At 31.7% G+C, this 18,572-nt stretch overlaps 1 protein-coding gene across 5 annotated transcripts in view; it reads right to left on the reverse strand.

The window, feature by feature from the left end:
- LOC143230474 (chloride channel protein 2-like) overlaps positions 1-18,572 on the reverse strand; it is a 66,584-nt gene that overhangs the window by 15,735 nt on the left and 32,277 nt on the right. For all 5 annotated transcript variants that reach the window (XM_076464107.1, XM_076464106.1, XM_076464105.1 and 2 more), the window contains 6 exons: positions 16,512-16,622; positions 13,909-14,006; positions 6,167-6,282; positions 2,822-2,958; positions 825-1,018; positions 419-533 (listed from right to left, as the gene is read on the reverse strand). In XM_076464107.1, coding sequence (XP_076320222.1) covers positions 419-533; positions 825-1,018; positions 2,822-2,958; positions 6,167-6,282; positions 13,909-14,006; positions 16,512-16,622 — 771 coding nt within the window. The remainder of the gene's footprint in view (positions 1-418; positions 534-824; positions 1,019-2,821; positions 2,959-6,166; positions 6,283-13,908; positions 14,007-16,511; positions 16,623-18,572) is intronic.

Here is an 18,572-nt window from a genome sequence, read left to right on the forward strand (position 1 = left end):
AGTGATGATGTAATGGTAAGAAAATGATTTAAATGAACAGTTCATCCAATGCAATGTCATATTTATTTCACTTTCCACTACAAACTGTAAACTCGATAGTTATCCTCTACAATAACAAAAAGAAATTTAATATTTCTATGTTAAAGTATAAAGTATTTATCAGTAACTTGTTCTAAGAAAGTGGTGTTTTTATTCTTTTCTTTTGACTTTATAGGCTATAAATTAAATAATTTCTAAGTTTAAATGTCGTTATACATACCTTATTTATAAAACTTATCCATTTACTTTAATATAACCAATTTAAATAATTTAAGCCTAAATCCCCCATAAGCTAGGAGAGAACAATAAATGAGATTTATTGTATCTAAAGAATAATATTCAATACACGCTTAGTATGACTAGTATGTAGTATTCTTACCTTGTGATGTAATGGTGGAATAAGGAGACTGCATTGGAGAAGGTTTAAGAATTGATTTTTTGGGAGATTTGGGAGTGAAAGTAGGAGATGGTGGTGGTGATCCTTTAGGGGAAGGCTGTAAATAATTTTAAAATGAAATACAAATTTCAAATTAAAATGAGAAAGTTTAACTTCCCTAACAAGATACAATCATTATTTAATAGGAGTTAATTTGTTAACTCAGTTAAGAACATTTTTTTATTTTTAAGCATTCACAACTGTAGAATCCAAAGAATATAAATTTGTCAATTAGAATAAATACCACATTAATCTATATAATAACTGAAGTGATCTTAAAATAAAATATAACAATTTTATGACAACACATTTCCACAATAGGAATGGCAATTTATAAAACTCAACATACTCGACCACTTCCAGCAACAGGTATCACTTGAAACCTTGACGTTTTTCTCTGTTCATGTGGAGTGCTCTTTCGGCTGCTATCATCTATAGGTAACTGCTTGACAACTTCTCTGAGACGACGCTTCCGTCCCAGGTGACTATTTATCAACATAAGAAGTTCAATTCGAGTTATTGATCCCAGAAGAATCATAGATTCTATATGAAAAAAAACAACAAAAAACTATTGATATAGTTATCACTTGTGATCACCAATACAAGTCCATCAAGTTTTAAACACATTTTTCTACATTATTTACACACATATTACTTATAAATGGACTACTTTGTTGGTTATAGGGTTCCTAATACCAAACAAATCACACAAAAAGGGTAAAAAACACTCAATATTCCAGTTAATTGTAATATTCACTGCACAGATTCTCTATGTATTTTATACGCAAAATGAGTAATCTCAAACTTTTTGGTTAGTTTTTTCATACTAATTGTAGTAACAGAAAAACAGTTACTGAATATAATATATAGACACCACCAGAACTGAAAACTAAAAAGAGTAAATAACTTCATAATCAAAATATCAAACAAGAACACAGAAAATTTTGAAACAAATCTGCACACAGATTGTAAATTCAATCAAAAGGCTTATCTAAATTTTATTTAATATCTTGGCACAGTGTATCATTCATACTATATTTTTTTAAAATCCAAAACATATCATAGAAGCAAATTACATGAGAATGACCCAGATATAATTTTTTTTCATATTTATATGGCATAAAAGTAAAGGCATACACATGAAGAATGGGTCACCTACAGATATAAATACATACAATACAGAGTTATCTTCTATGTAATGTTTCATCATAAAGGATTTTTCATTTATGTATCTTTATTTTTCACGTAAACTATTCTATATACTTATTAATTTACAAGATCATCTACCTGCATCACAAAGAGTTGTTGATTAATTTCAAAGTATTACTTAATATACACTTGTCATTAACCTAAGTACAACCACATTTCATATACTTCAGTAATACAAACACAAGTACTTCTGCTGATGGTCAGTTATGTTTCTAAACCTGAGTAAGGCTGCAACATGCAGGTAAAATGTCATACATGTTCATTTTTACAACTTTTATTTTTACCAACTTGTCAAAGTTGCTAAGTTTTAAATTACATTTATTTACACAAGTGTGTGAACTATTTCTAAAAGTATTTTGGTATAGTCTTATTCATGTTTTTTCCTACAATATCATTTACACTATGATTTTTATTAATTGCATAGTTGTGAGCTTTATAACTTGTAAATTACTTGTTTCAAATGTTCTTAAGTACACTAAGTGTCAATTAGGATTAACATTTATATTTAGTTCATTCCTAATGGTAATTTCATATGGAGATTATGATTGTACAATTTTTATATTTTTTAAATACTTTTGTGTTTTCAAAAGTATTAAGCTTTAAACTTTATGTTCAAAATGCTCTTAGTAGAATATAAGCAACATTGTATGCAGAAATAACTTAAATACTTTATTGTGAAGAAAACAAGTTAAATTAATGAAAAAAATTGCTGAAAATAAACAGTGTTACATCTCTAAAAAAGGACAAAAAAACTTCAGTTGGAAAGACCATTTGGCCCTGAATAAGCTTTATGAAAGATTTATTTAAGTGCATTGTACTTTTACAACACATTTACTTTCTTTTCATTAACTATAATACTCAATATATGTTCATGTAATGGTTTAACAATCTTATGTTTAAATATGTGTCTTTAATGACATTTAAAGCTAAATGATACTTATAACCCAAAGCAAAATGTTCTGCTCTGCATTCAACTGGAAAGAAAAAAAGTAAAACTCACAATGATTTCATATTTCACAGGTTTAATTTAAGAACTTATAAGCAACATACTAAAGCCTGACAATGAAAATCACTATCAAAAAAACAATATAAAATGTCATTATTGTGATTGTGTCACTAGTGTTTTCCTAACCATACCTGGTGAATCCACAAGAGGAAAGGATTGAAGTCGTTTATTTAACTTAAGGATCTGTCTTAAATCTCGATATGTGACTCCCTGCCACACATAGATGATTTCTCGAACCATGATATCTTCAACGTAAACACCATGTTCTCTGTGATTAAAAAAATTGTCAGATGAACACTTTTAAGATTCTTAGGAATATCTATTAAGACAGAAGATGGCAAATTATTAGTGCATTTCTGTATGAACACTTTTCTATGAAGTAATTGTTCTATGTATCAAAAATGTTACAAATCTTAAAGTAATAAACAAATTTAATACTAATTAATTTATTAAACAATATCAAATGCTTTAAGTGAATCAGGTTTAGAATATATTTATCATAATAACTTATCAAACCCTAAAATTCAAAAAGAAAAACTAATGAAAAAGTTTTATATACTTACAGATTAAAACAATTATTTTAAGGTACATTTATTTGCTCTGAATGTGTACTGCATATAGCATGAGCTCATAAGTTCATTTGATAAGCATCATCTAAAGTAGTTTCCCTTAGAAAGTTTTCATTGAAATTAATTTCAGATGAAAAGGAAATTAATTTTAACACAAATATTACAATAACTTTTCAGGTCATGGGCAATCTTACATAATACAAGTAAAGGAAAACAAAAGAGCTTTTGATCCATCTAAGCTGTCTTATCCACTAAATTAAACTACACTCTGAAAAAAGTAGTCCTCAATGCCAGCCCTTATCATTCAAGTATTTATTAAGCTTTTTATTAAACTCCTTTAAATTAACTGCAACCTTTATATCCAATGGCAATCCATTCCTGAAACCAATCAACCTGTGCAAAAAACAAAGCTGTTTTGGCTTAACATTTCTTCCTAAATGTATATTTGTGTCTTAGTCATATCAACCTCACCATCAATTACAATAATATTCAGTTTTATCTGAATATAATAATTCATACACTACAATTTAATGCATGTAAACAATAGGCAGATGTAAATATATATTGGCAGACATTTCATAAAATAACATACTAAAAGCATACTAAAATTAGTTTTAAAAAAGTCTGATATTAAGTTGTAGAATAATATTGTAAGTTTATTTACTGATGGTATATAATGCAGCAAAGTTTAACCCCATCTGAAGTAAAGCAAAAAACTGTTAATTCATCTCTTTACTATAGTTAATAAAGGCTCAACTAATGTTAGGCTTAATACAAGTGGACTTATAGATGTATTGTCTGCAATTAGAATTTTTCATTGTTCCAGAAATTTTGCACTTAGAGCACTTTTATAATAAAGATACAAATTTGACTGCATATGCTTTGCATGTTGTTGAAAATAAAATATGGGAAAAAGTGATGAATCAACACTATCAATATCCTTAACTAATTAAAAAATTAGTACTTCATTTTTTAGACACTGAAGATTTCAAATAAAAAATTTTGTGCTCCTTGTAAATAATCATACACTATTTTAGATATGACAATATATCAGATAAACACAAGCAGCGAGTGTAACTATCAGATTCTATAGCTACATTAAAAATGTGAATTTCTTTATTTGAAGCATGAAGATATTAATATGCATGTTATAAAAAGTCAAAGTTTAAGAAATATCATTACACTTGTATAACTGTTTTGTTTTTTTAAATACAAAAGTGTAAACATCCTACAGACTTGAAATATTATTAACCCTGTCATGATGGGTCACAGGTAAAAGGCTAGTCATCACGTTTGTTGATTCGCATTCAAAATTTTATTGCACTATTATTTTATGAATTTATGCCATTAAGTTTGGTATCAAACTGTAGATAATTCATATTTGATATTATACATTATTTAATTTAAAAAGAGATATTTACGAAACACTTTAACATCAATTTTTTATGTCATGTAGTATACTGGTTGTAGTACTGGTTAAAATTAGATGTTTATTATGTCAAAACAGAAAGTTTATAGATTTGTGCAAATCAGGAACTCAAATTATCAATAGTTAAATGCTATAATATAAAATAAAAACATCCTTTCTTTTCTATATTATGAGATATCACTAATATAATGAATCAAACAGTGGGGTGGGCACGGCATGGTCAAGTGTGTTAAGGCATTCGACTCGTAATCCAAAGTTGTGGGTTCGAATCCCAATCACACCAAACATGCTAACCCTTTCAGCCATGGGGGCATTATAATGTGATGGTCAATCCCACTATTCGTTGGTAAAAGAGTAGCCCAAGAGTTGGCAGTGGGTGGTGATGACTAGCTACCTTCCCTCTAATCTTGCACTGCTAAATTAGGAACAGCTAGCACAGGTAGCCCTTGAGCAAAAATTCAAAACAAACAAACAATCAAACAGTGGCTCCACTCAATTTTTTGATTTTTGGATACAGTCACTTATATATACACTTACTTTTAACTATGACATGTGAAAAACCAACTGAGATAAAAAATGTCCCACAAGTAGTTTTTCCCAACCATTTTCCATTATAACAACATTGTACCTTTGTAAAGACCAAAGATCAAAGTTTTATATTATTGGATACAGTAGCATGAATACACATGCACCATATCATTGTAACTACTATCAAGTTAGTCAGCAATGGCTGAAAGGTCAATATAAGAAGTGCATATCCAAATATATAAATGTTATGGCATTTAAGCTATTTAACTTAAAGATGTGTGTTTGAAATATAATTTGTAATCATTTTATACAAAAAAAAGCACAATTTATAATTACTTCCTAAATTTTTAAGGAATATACAAAGAGATTCTGGTTTGGTAATAGATAACAGATAAAATACAATTTTTCTTAAAAACATTTGATAACTATCTGGAGGTTATAAAGATTTCATGTGAAATCTGAAAATATTTCTAATGCATAAAAATATTTTTAATCTTAAAATGAAAATTACTCTGCTTAGTTAACATTCTGAGAGACAAATTTTGAGAAAATCTTTAAAATATCTTAATACTTAATCTAAAACCTGATATTCTGTGTACAAAAGGTAACGCTCACTAATTACCTACAAAATTTTGTAAACATTTTTGTAAATCAAAAATCATAGTATAATTATTTTCAAGAATACTTTAGTGGTTAGGAATCATTAATTAATTAAATTAATCATTAATTAATTATTTAAATTATTTCATTTAAGTTGTATAATTACAGCTTGCTTCAGTATTTGCTTTTGGCATTAATAAAACAAAGCAATTATTTCCTGTGGGTTTGTCTGAATCTACTGTAGCCTAATAACTATTTTTCAAAATATGTCCCTGGTCTTATACTAAAAAGTTTACAAACCATTAATTTTCTCATTACAAACAGAAATCACATGAGCACTCAATACTTACTCTGAAGATACAGACAAAATAGGAGGCAAATATGGAAGCTTCTTTATTTTTATAATACTGTCATAGATGGATGGTTGGAGACATTGTGCTATGGCATTTGATATGAGAACAGCTAACTGTAAGTGAAGAAAAAGGCTTTGTAATCAATACAATCATAAATGTTATTCAAAACAATTAAAGTCAAGGACAAAAAAAAAAAAAAAATCACAGCCAGCTGTTGTAATGTCTTCTTCTAATACAACAGAAGAGAAAAAGTTTAAATTTTCCCATGCTGAAAATGTACATCCAATAATATTTACCTCTACTTGCACTTTAGCTTTATCCCAGTGAAAGCTTCTGTTCTCTGCCTATCTAAGCATCAATATGAATTATACCTCACTTGCCATAGTTTTTATACCCCACTGACATTTTTAACCAGTGAAAACCCATGGCACTTTTAATCTTGTAATTCTCTCCACCTATGCCAATACATCCTCTATACCAGATTCATATATAAAAGTTTCCCATTATTACTTCTTAATAACTTTTTTTCATGACTTGCAAAATTATCAGACCTAAACATCAGCCATCACAAGGAAGAAGGACAAAATAATGTGAGAGAGATATTATCAGAAATTATTTTCAGTACAAGAAAGGGTAAGATTCCAAAATACACCTCCACTCACACTTTAGGTAGAATCCAACATTAACAAGGTGGAGTAACTGGTGAATACAAGGTACACACATAAAGCTTGTGGATAGAAAACAACTGTGCAAACTCAGATGTAGCATACCTCACAAGTAGGGTTCACACTACTTCTGGAACAGGTATGCTCTTTGCCAAGATAATACAAAATCATAATCATGGGCAGTAAAGGCCAACTGGTTATAGTGTCAAAACCACAACATCATGAGAAAAAAATGCAATGAGAGGCATCTATTAAAAAACTAATTCTTTCTAAAATACCAAATGCACCTGGTCTGGAAATATTGCATATGTTAGTGAGAATCATCCAGGTTCCACATCTCTTCATTAGACACAAAATCAGATCCAAAATGTAGTGGCTATGGCAATGAGGACTACAATATGATATCATTATATTATAGTGATATGATATACTGGTACTTAACCTGAAAGATATGAAAGTAACCACTGAAATCATGAGAAGAAAGCAAGCAACACGAAAGTAGACAAACCTTTACCCCAAATTGCAGAAACACAAAATTTGGTTGGTTTGGTTTTATTTTGCACAAAGTTACACAAGGGCTATTTGCACTAGCTGTCCCTAATTTAGCAGCATAAGACTGAAGAAAAGGCAACTAGTCATCACTGCCAACTCTTTGGCTACTCTTTTACAAATGAATAGTGGGACTGATCATCACATTATAATGCCCCCATGGCTGAAAGGGAGAGCATGTTTGGTGTGAAAGGGAATTGGAACCTGCAACTCTCACACTACAAGTTGAGCACCTTAACTACCTGGCCATGCCAGGCCATCAAATTTGAAATTACTGGTCCCATACACCCCTCAATGAACTTGAAAAAACAACAAAAAAAAAAACAGACCAATGGGCCTGGAATTACAAACCTAAATCATCACTCCCCAACCTGATAGGCAACACCTCCTCTCACAAAATTATAAGAAGGATTTGGAACAGACAAAGTTATACCCATCACTCATAGAGTTGATGCTTTGGATGTAGAATTATGAGAAGTTGGGAACCCAGTTAACAGAAAGAGAGAGCAAAATATCTTCCCTGAACAGGAAATATGAGGGGACTCCCATGTAGGCTAGGTTCAACTCCCACCAGATATCTTGGAAAACCAACTAGGGTTATAAATGGGAGGGTATCCAGCTTTGCTCTCTTCTCCTTGAGTGGAATAAAGTGTTCAAACTTCATTCCAAGAGGAACAGACCTATTTACCACTCTCGCAACTGGAAACTGGAAATGGTAAGAACTACCATGCTCCACTGTGGTGGAACAGAGGGAAACTTTGCACTAGAGAATCCTCAGGAATGATGCTCTGGAGACAGTGTAATAGGCAAACCACATTCCCTGTTTGAAAGAAAAACCAGCTCCAATTTATTCAGTCCAGGGGTCAGCTGGAATGGACAAAATCTATTTATGTTTTACTCGTGATAATTCCAGTATTATATATTATGTATGGTACTGAATAATTGTGTACCACCCATAAACCACCAAGATGGTCTTATAGAACACCCATTTCAACAAAGCTCATAGCTAACAGAAATTTTATTTATTAATCTACTGGCAGATGAAGATTTAGAAAAATCATACCTGACCAAGCAACACCCATCACTAAATGGGATCCAAATGATAATAAGTATTCCTGAAAAGAAATAGAATACTACTGAAGAAATGAAGTAATCCATCTCTGTGGCAATCAAGCCAGTCAGCCTGAACCAATTCAAGAAGTAAGTTGATAAATCATGTAAACAGTGCAATATAAAGGTGTTAGATGTGGTCCACATACCAGCCTATACAATTTTCTCCAGTTGGCAATGTAACTGAGCTGCCAGGAACATTGCACTATGTCTAACTTAATAAAACAAAACCCAACAAAGACTCTGCTTTTTCAATGAAATCCCAGAATAAGCCATATAAACCAAATGATGAATCCAACCTGCCAAAGTGGCAGGGGATAAAGTTACACGACATACTAGCATATCATCCCAATGAATAAACAAATGTTTCATTGTGTGTCACATAGCATTCGAGATCCCGAATGGGCATAAAAGATTATCTGGATTTAAGCAGTTGTATAAATGTGAAATGGAGTGCAGATGAATAGGAGAAATAGCCTCATCTTCTCTAGCTGGTGAAGTTCCACTTAGAAAGGGACTGTGTGGATACCACAAGACATAAGTGGAATAGTAAAGAATCCTATGAACATGAAGTATAAAACACATCCAAATGTTGACACCCACTATCAAGAAACAGAGAAAATAAGTCTGAAGTGAAAGATGACATAGTGAACCTGACCCAAAAGGTTCAAAATACAGACAAAATAAGACATGAAGAATCACTGATATCTAATTAGAAACCTGGAAAGACCTATGAGGACAGATAATTGAAAATAATTTCAAAACTAACAAAAAAAAACTGGGGACTTAAACATATTCTTTCCTCAATAAGGTTTACAGCCCCAAAATTCCCGACCTTACAGTTTCTAAATGTCCTATCGTCTTGGCATTACCTTTTACTGGTTTCCATGGCATCAAACTAAAAGGCAAAAATCAAATGCATTCTGCACTTATCTTATCCATAAGTTAATCTAAGAGCATCTTCAAATTGAACAAAGGGATGCTCGATTTTTTTCTGTTTAAAGGCAAAATACCTCCCTCAAAAAATTGTTGGTAGTATACAAATGTGTGTGTTCTTGTTACAGGCAAGTGTGCCTTGGGTCAATGACTTGAGCCTTAGCTACCAGAATCAAGAATTGTATACATAACAGCCTTTTCAATAATTCTGGAAGTTACAACCACCTAAGCAAATAATGTAGCAAAAAACAAAAACAAAAAACAAATCCAATTGGAAGTGCATGAAACTGTAAAACCTGGTCATTGTACAAGAAAAGGAGATAATGTTGTGAAGACCCCATGACCAAACTATGAAGGTAAGCATTGGCAAGATCAAATTTTGTAATCTGTAGACCAGGTGAAAAGAGCCACCAAAGGGACAGAATTGACTCCATTATAAACTAAGGAGACTGGAAAATGTGATTAATACAAGAAAGATCTAAGACAGATTGCCAATTGCCCATCTTTTCAGCATAACAGCTGGAAATAATAGTCCTTTAGAGAGGAGTTGTCTCATTTTAAAACTTCTTTTCAGAAGATCCTGGATGGTTTGAGCTTGGCAGCTGGAGGTGAGAGGATCCTTCAGGAGTGGAAAGCCAACAGGTATGAAAGGCATGAAGTGAATTACCAATCCTTTGGTGAAAACTTGAATTATCAACTGATATGTGGTAAAGGCCTCACAAACTGACGTGAACCCTCTGAAATGAGACCCCACAGGGCCTGGCCCTATAGTCATCAACACTGTAGTCTGAACTCCACCCTAGAGGATACTCATGGATTAATTGCACCCTTTTGTTTCAATGGATCATGATGCCAAAGCTGAAGGTCTGGAAACTTGAATGGATCATCCTGTAGAAGACCTGTGGGAGTAGAGAGTATAAGGGAAGGAAGAAAAGAGTGGAGATGGGCCACACTCATTTGAAAACTGAAGGAATCAGAAATACCAATAGAAACAGACTTTTTTAGAAAAAGAGTTTCTCTGAGATCTCCAAGAGCTAAAGCAGAAAGACAAATTTCCTCTGGCAAGGCATCTCTCTCCAAAAGATATGGAGGAAGTTAAAGCTGATAACTTGGCCAAAGTAGAAGTCAATAACTGACTAAGATCATCTGAAAACAGTAACCTGTAATGAGCCTCAGACAAAAGCTATAAAGACAAATTAAGAATGATTATGGCAAACCATGACATCTTGTCGAGAGCCTAAAATTGGAAGAGGAGGATCTTACCTTTGAGATTTCAAATAGAGTTTCCTCTAACCAAGGCATACTGAGCAATATATGAGGAGGATAAGGCAAGACAGCAATCTTTCTCATGTGATCAGAAAATCTCCTTGCATGTACAGCAATGTCTAGTGAAGATGGAAGGATCAGGTAATCAAATGAATGATTTTTCTCAAATAAAGAAAAAGGCTCACAAGGTAAGAGAAAAACTCAAAACATTGTAAATTTGACTTACTAGGTACAAAGAGAAGGAGGAGACAGAATGCCTGCTTAAAGCCTGTTATAAGCTGGTTAAGCTAATAAAAGTATAAAAAATATAGTCTAAATTTTCATAAGACCACCTTTGATTCCCTGCAATCTTAGCCTCAGAACCAACAAGAAGAAAAATATTAGACTGTATATATGGCTCTACCACTCTGCATATGAGGAACAATATGTCCTCTGTGGAAGGTGGCCCTACCCCTAATGTCTGGACAATATCATACTCACGAGGTGGTAAGGGAAGAGCATTAGCAACTCCATGCCAGAAACAGGACTGTATGTATTCATATCCAAAAAAAACAAACATTTCCAATAATCACATAAGACTATTGTTGTAATTTACTATGTTGAGAAAAATTCAATGGTAAGTAATAACAAGAAGCTTATATACAGATCTGGTATTGATGGAGTACTAATGCAGGTGGGGAGTTACAAGATTAAAATTGCTATGGGAGATATAGTGGTATATAATAACTGAAGCAAACAAGGTATAATGCATACCACTACTTAGACGGGCACAAAAAAGAAACATTCTTTGTGATAAAGCTAAAGTGTGAGGAGAAGTAAGTGTTTTGGAACAAGCTATTAAACAAACATTTTGATAAGTAACACTGACATTCCAGCTCACCAATGTTTCAACTGGTCAAGTGAATATCTCTAAAAATAATAGTTTCAGATGAGTTTGAACAACTACAAGGTTTTAATTCTCTGTTCTAAAATTACTTCACATAAGCAATTTCAGAAATAGAACTCGTACCAAAATTAAACCAATATAAAGGGACTGCTCTAGACCTATATTAATTAATCACCTAACACTTAACATCAGCGCTCTCTACAATCTCGTACCCAATCACACTCTTGTCCCCAAAACATGACCAGCAATGGTCAGCAACAATTTTTTTTTAATTTGAAGATGACCAAAGAAGGTTGAAATGCTGTTCTGTGCTTTACTTTACTTAAATTTTAATACTCATACAAGCTATCTTTAGATTACATAATTCTGATAGTGTATACTTATCTCTGAACAAGTCCAATTTTGTTAGATAACTGTTCTACACAAATGCATTTTACCATTTCTACTCTATAGTGTGTAACTTTTATTTCTTTATCCTATGAGTTACAGCATTAGTTTGACTTAATAATCTGTATTAGAAAATAAAGGTAAGTATATTCTTCTCTAATACTCCCTCCTTTACTTATGAAAAAAATCAATATATTTATAATTTTTCTCTTAAGCCCAATACAAAAATAGTAAAAGCAGTACAAACACATATTAATCTTTTGTATAATAATCCTCACAGAAAATCTGGTACATGCAAGAGTCAAAAGGTGAAAGTTCTTAAACCACATCTCATAAACGTACATAGTAATTATAATAACAAAATTAAAGTTAATTTTGTTTCAGTGCTGCTATATTCTTAGCATATAATTTAAGAGCATTTAAACTTTTTCAAATATTCTTGTTTATATTCTTTCCTAGGTCACCAATGTAATCTAAAATAACTAATGAAGACAAAATTAAGCAAAATGTAATAATTACACCTTAGAATATTTAAAACAAATTAACAATTATGAAGGTGCATAGAACTATATTATCTTGTTACTTGTTGTCTCAAATATAAAGTTATGAGCAATAATTTAATACTTTGTATTCTTTATAGAATATGGGTTTTCCATTACTACAAGAAATCAACAATAGTTCCTAAACACAATAATGAAGCATTTGGATGTAAAGTCACAGCAAATTAAAGGTGAAGATGGTACTATACTACAATAACAAAATGTCACATTTATTTTCATCCAAGCTGTAAAAGCCCAAACACTGCAAGTGTTAGCACTTTACACATTTGTTGTTATTTAAAAAACAACAAAAAACTCAGTCATTTATATAGTCAGGAGTTCATGAAGGACTTCTACACAATGAACCTAACTCTACATGTGATAAAATAAACTCAAATATGACTGAAATGTCTCTAGTTTTTCTGAACATTTTAAATATTTAAAATTAAATCTGGGTTTACTATGAAATTTTAAAATTTTTGTTGACATGGGATTCTGAGTGTAAAATGGCAGTTTCTGATTTCGAAGTTCAAGATTTAAAACAAACAAAAAAATAAAAAATCTATGATTTACAGTCAGGCATGTTTCACTTATTTTACTCTTGTCATCAGCTATTTGTGGATTACTGTTATACATTCTGCTTTACTTAAGGTAAGGACTCATTAAAGCAATTTATCAAAATAATTTCTTTTTATGCTTTACTTTTGTGAATCTTTCCATATAATAGAAAAAACAGTAAAGTTGCACAAGATACTTGATCTGTGCAATAATTAACTAAAAAATTAAGAAATAGTGATAAGAATACATAAATAGTTAAGAGCCTTTATAATAAACTGTATTTTTGTTATATAATGAGTGTGAATGTTTATTACATTATCTATGAAAGTGGAGGTTGAATGGGAATATTTGAAAGCCCTAATACTTTGGAGCTACTTGAATATAAGTTCAAGTTTACAAATAAATTAGTTAATGTTATTAACATTATCTACACTCATATTGTAAAATTGTATAAATTCATTCCTTATTAAAAAGTTTGAAATATTAAAGAACATAAATGTATGTATTTGATGTTCTATTCTATAAAAAAATCGACAAAATATTCTGGTTGGTCAAATCATGTTCAGCAACAACCAAGTTAATCTTCCATTTTATGATTATGTGATGTGTATCCTCAATACAACAACATTATTATCTGTGTATCTAGCACAAAATTTGAAAGTGGTAAGCTGACAAAATAAATACTTCATCTTTTAAAACTGTTCTTACTAGTGTTTTGATTAAGAACACACAATTTTAAAAAGATATTGAACATAAAATGTGAAAACGACAGTTAGAAATAACATAAATGGTATAAAGCAGAAAATAATATCTCTATGATTAAAAGAAAAAACTAATACTCACAATAACTGGGAGTATATGCGACATTTGTCCAGTCAGCTCAAAGACAATAACAGATGTGGATATTGTATGGGTTACACTTCCTGAGAGTGCTGCTGCTCCTAATTGCAATGATCAAAAGAAAATAAAGTTTTCAAAACATACTCTAATAAAATCAGATATTAATAAGAAATAGATAATACAGAAATATACACACCATATATGTCATCTTCATTTCACACAGCGTGTGTACTCAAAAAATATAATAAAACTTTTGTTTTTACCACTAATAAAGGATACCAAGTTAGTTATATTAATAAAATTTAAACTTTAAACATAAATACTTTATTTTAGCACTTGTGTAAATGTAACCTGATAAAAATGTGCAAAACTGTGAAAATGTTTTAGACCTTCATTCATTGTATAGATGTTTAGAATACAGATTATAACAAACCAAAATACAGTCACTTATATTGGAAGGAAAGGTTTGTCCACAGAAGTAAGCACTTTTGGAAATAATTAAATATCAAGGAAAAAATATTTTTTATCACATTCAAATAAACTAGTGCAACAACTCATCAAGACTAATAAATAAAGGCATAACTTGGAATGGAAACACTCTATTATACTTAACTTTCTACTTAAAATGTATCTAAATAAATGCACAATCACTTAACACAACACAAGACAACCAATACAACTAGACTATACAACACAATTGTCAACACAACTAGATTAACACATACCACTTCATTATTTCACAGTAAAAAAAAAACAACACAAGAATGTCAATAGAACAATCAACACTTACCTTTTCATTTGTTCCTTGCAAGAATGAATAAAATAAGAAAACATTGTTAGTCAAATCCATATAAGGAAGATTAACCTTTCATATGACACACATAATTACTCAAACATGAAGAGAAAAGTTCCTAGATGAAGTATTGTGATACAAATTAGTTTAACAATACAGTAAATAAATTTGAATTCCTAAACAAGGTTATAAGAGATCTTTGTTTGAAAAAGAAATGTAAAATGAGTATTTATTCATGTAAACAATTTATTTAACTTCATGCAAAAATATTTCACATGTAAACAACCCTAGCATATGTGAGTTATTGAAATTAAACTAATGAAAAACTGACAAGATCATTAAGAACAGCTAACTTTTAGAAAGCAGTTTTGAAAACAGAAGTTTAAAAAAATATAGATCCTGACATACACAACCAGTAGAAAGGTACATACAATAAACAGTATGATCCAACACAAATGTACTAAAACTTTCAAAAATAATCTAGTTACAGCATGATAAAACTAAAGCTGAAATAGTTAAAACTGTTCTTAAAAGAAAGTAAAAGGAGTTATGTAGTCAAAGTTTTGTTCAAATTTTAAACTTGGAGATTACAAAAGTAATTATAGAAATAGAAATTAATTAATTTTAGGAAAGAACCAAAATGAAGAAATTCCAAAAATAGTGAAGCACAAAAGACACTGCAGAATTTTTCTGGTTAACAGGAACCAACAGGACACTGGGTGATAAGACAAAGGAAGAAACAATTAATAAACTATTATTTTAAAAAAATGTAAACTTATGATAAAATAGGAAACAGTGTGTATAGAAAAGTTATAAAAATAAATATAAATTAAAAGTATGAATAACTACAAAAATTGGTAAAAGTAAAAGAAAAAATAAAGGAAAGCTGGTAGATGACATTGCAAAGCTTCATGAAGTTCAGAATTGTATTAGAGTTACTATTCTGAGAGATTACAGAGGTTGAGTACATTATGTTAAACTGATTTTAGAGCTTCATCATTTCATTACAGTCCATTTTGCCATGCTCTTTCTGATGGCCATGCATCTTGACAATAGCCCTGACTTGCAGTTTCCATTGAAGCAAACTCCCTCATATGTACACCATTCCTACCTGTTGCTTTCCATAATACATCTAGCATACAAGGACAATCATTTCCCAGCCGTCATTTTAACAGAAATCCAAAGATAATACACCTAGTGACTTTATCGGTATATCTTTCTATGGAATAGTAATGAATACTTGTTTCATTTTGCAGCTACTCGAGATATGTAGTAGTTAAACAGAAAAATGGTAGCAACTTGTGTAGATGGGAATTGTGTTGACTTTTCCAATGGAATTCCTTGGTTATGTTATGGATTATGCCTTGAGACATGAGGATGACTTTTACCACTGACCCCTGTATTTGAGGATTTACACGTTACAAGATGCTACACAACTAAAGTATGACCTTTTGTAGGTCTCTTTTAAATGGTCCTGCTGTCCCAAGTTGTTCCACATTATTATGTTTCTAATACCATTAAGTACATTGGAAATTTTATACCCTAGACCTGAACACTTTTATAATCAGAGTGTATGAATATTTGCAACTAAAAGTTGTTTCTTACACTTTCAAAAATTATCAATTTTCTATGCTTTAAACTATATAAAAAAATAAAATATACTGCATTTCTTCAAGTTCATGTCCTATCACATATACAGGTCAAATTGTCTTATAGTAAGAAGCTCAGAAACAAAACTCATCTGGTGGTGTTAGTATCATAACAAGCATTAAAAATTAAAAGTGATTACATGCTATTAATCAAATGAACCTACCAACGACAGCATATCCTCCTGGCATAATTGAGCTGACTGAGTTTCCTATTTTCACACCCTGGGGAAACCAAGTTGCCATACATTCCCCAACAAGACGGCCAAAAGCAGCCCCTGAAGAGAGACCAATAACAATTTTGGTTTACTTGTTTTTGGGTGTTAAAAACTATTTTTATATCAAAAACAAAGTGAAGATATTTATGCTGAACATACATTCTTTATCTACAAACTGCATGTGCAAAGAGGATATTCTCAAATCTTCAGTTTTATATAACTTTACAAAAAAAACTGTTCTACTATTTTCAAAAAACAAATATTAAACACGTATTAACTGTATACTTTTTATATCAATATAATATGAAACCATATAAAGCCAAATAGCTAAAGTCATGATGAAATGTCATATAATTAGAGATTCTTGTGTTGAGTAAATTCCCTGAAAAGTATTTAAAACCAAAAGTGAGTGAGTGTGTGTGTGTGTGTGTGTGTGTATTAGTTTGTCATACAGGGTACCAGCTATAATGCAAGATTGGAGGTGACTGTTGAAGTAGTGCCAACACAGAGATGCCAACTATTTCAAATGACTGAGTGTAATGATTGTAGACAGAGCCCTTTGTCATTTGCAGCTACTATGTCTGGCCAATGTCTCTAAGCTGTTTATTATTATATTATTATTAGAACTATTATTATTTATTACTGCTATAGATTGCTCATTTATGACTGTTTTGTGTATGTAATAAATAAATTTAAAAACAATTCTTTTAAAAAATTATGTCTTTAGTTCAGAGTTACAAACATACTGGTAAAATAACATTAAACATGCACAAACAGTAAGCAGAAAAAGCCTTTGTGTTAGGACTAGTTTATATCATGTTTATGGCACTTATTGTAATATACTCTTCAAAAAAAGAAATGCAAAAGGCAAAATTTGAGACATATTGTTAACAAGTTTATTCCGGATAGTTCTGTATGACATGTGTGAAACTTTGCACATTCACTGCTGAACATCCAAAGTCTGCAAAGGCAAAGTCCACGCTCACTAGTTGAAGTTTAATGTCACTCAACGTCAATAATGAGTATGCCCCCCCGTGAGCATCAATAACTGCTTGGCATCTCCTGCCCATGGAAGCGATGAGATGACAAATCACATCCTATGGAATGGCTGTCCACTCAGCCTGCAAATCTGCTGCAAGATGAGGTAGATTCTGTGGTTGAGGTTGTCGCCGTCGTAGACGTCGGTCCAACTCATTCCAAAGATGTTCAATGGGGTTTAAATCTGGTGATCTGGAGGGCCAGGGAAGAATGTTGACGTTGTGGTGTCTCAAGAAGACAGTGGTGAGTCGGGCTGTGTGAGGACGGGCGTTGTCATGTTGAAAAACGTCGTTGACGTTCACCATGATGGGTTGCACATGGGGCCTAAGAATCTCGTCGACGGTTGCATATGGTCTGATCGGAAATCCTATACAACCCTGGTATGGTTGAGGCAGTAGACGTCGCAGTGGTGGTCCTATCCCGAAGGTGACTTAAACGAATGTAGCGATCTTGTGCTGGCGTGGTCACACGAGGTCTGCCAGATCGTGGACGGTCACAAATTGATCCATGTTGTTGGTGATGATTCCATAGCCTTGTGATGGTGCTTGGGTGGACATTCACAGCTCTGGCAACATCGGATTGAGATTTGCCTGCTTCCAAGCGACCAATGGTGTTGTTGCGTTGTGCTTCAGTCAGTCTTAGCGTAACTGTATTGCGTGTCGGTGGCTTAACACTGAGCTATGGAAACCGAGAACCCATCACTTTTATAGGGATTTTGCACATGTTGCACTTGCAGAACATGCAGATCTCTCAAACAAATTTATTGGACACGAATGCATTTTTGGTGAAAAATCCAATGTTTCCTCTGTTTTCAAAGTGCACAACTTTTTTGTTATTTTGGTCTGACAATCAGTGCCTTAACATGTGTAACATCACATACTCTGAGCTTGTAATGTTATTACATATATTTCTCTTTAAAATAACAAAAATATCCCTTTTGCATTTCTTTTTTATAGAGTATAGTTTTGCAGC

The sequence above is a fragment of the Tachypleus tridentatus genome, chromosome 10, assembly GCF_004210375.1.
Source record: "Tachypleus tridentatus isolate NWPU-2018 chromosome 10, ASM421037v1, whole genome shotgun sequence".
Lineage (NCBI taxonomy): Eukaryota > Metazoa > Arthropoda > Merostomata > Xiphosura > Limulidae > Tachypleus > Tachypleus tridentatus.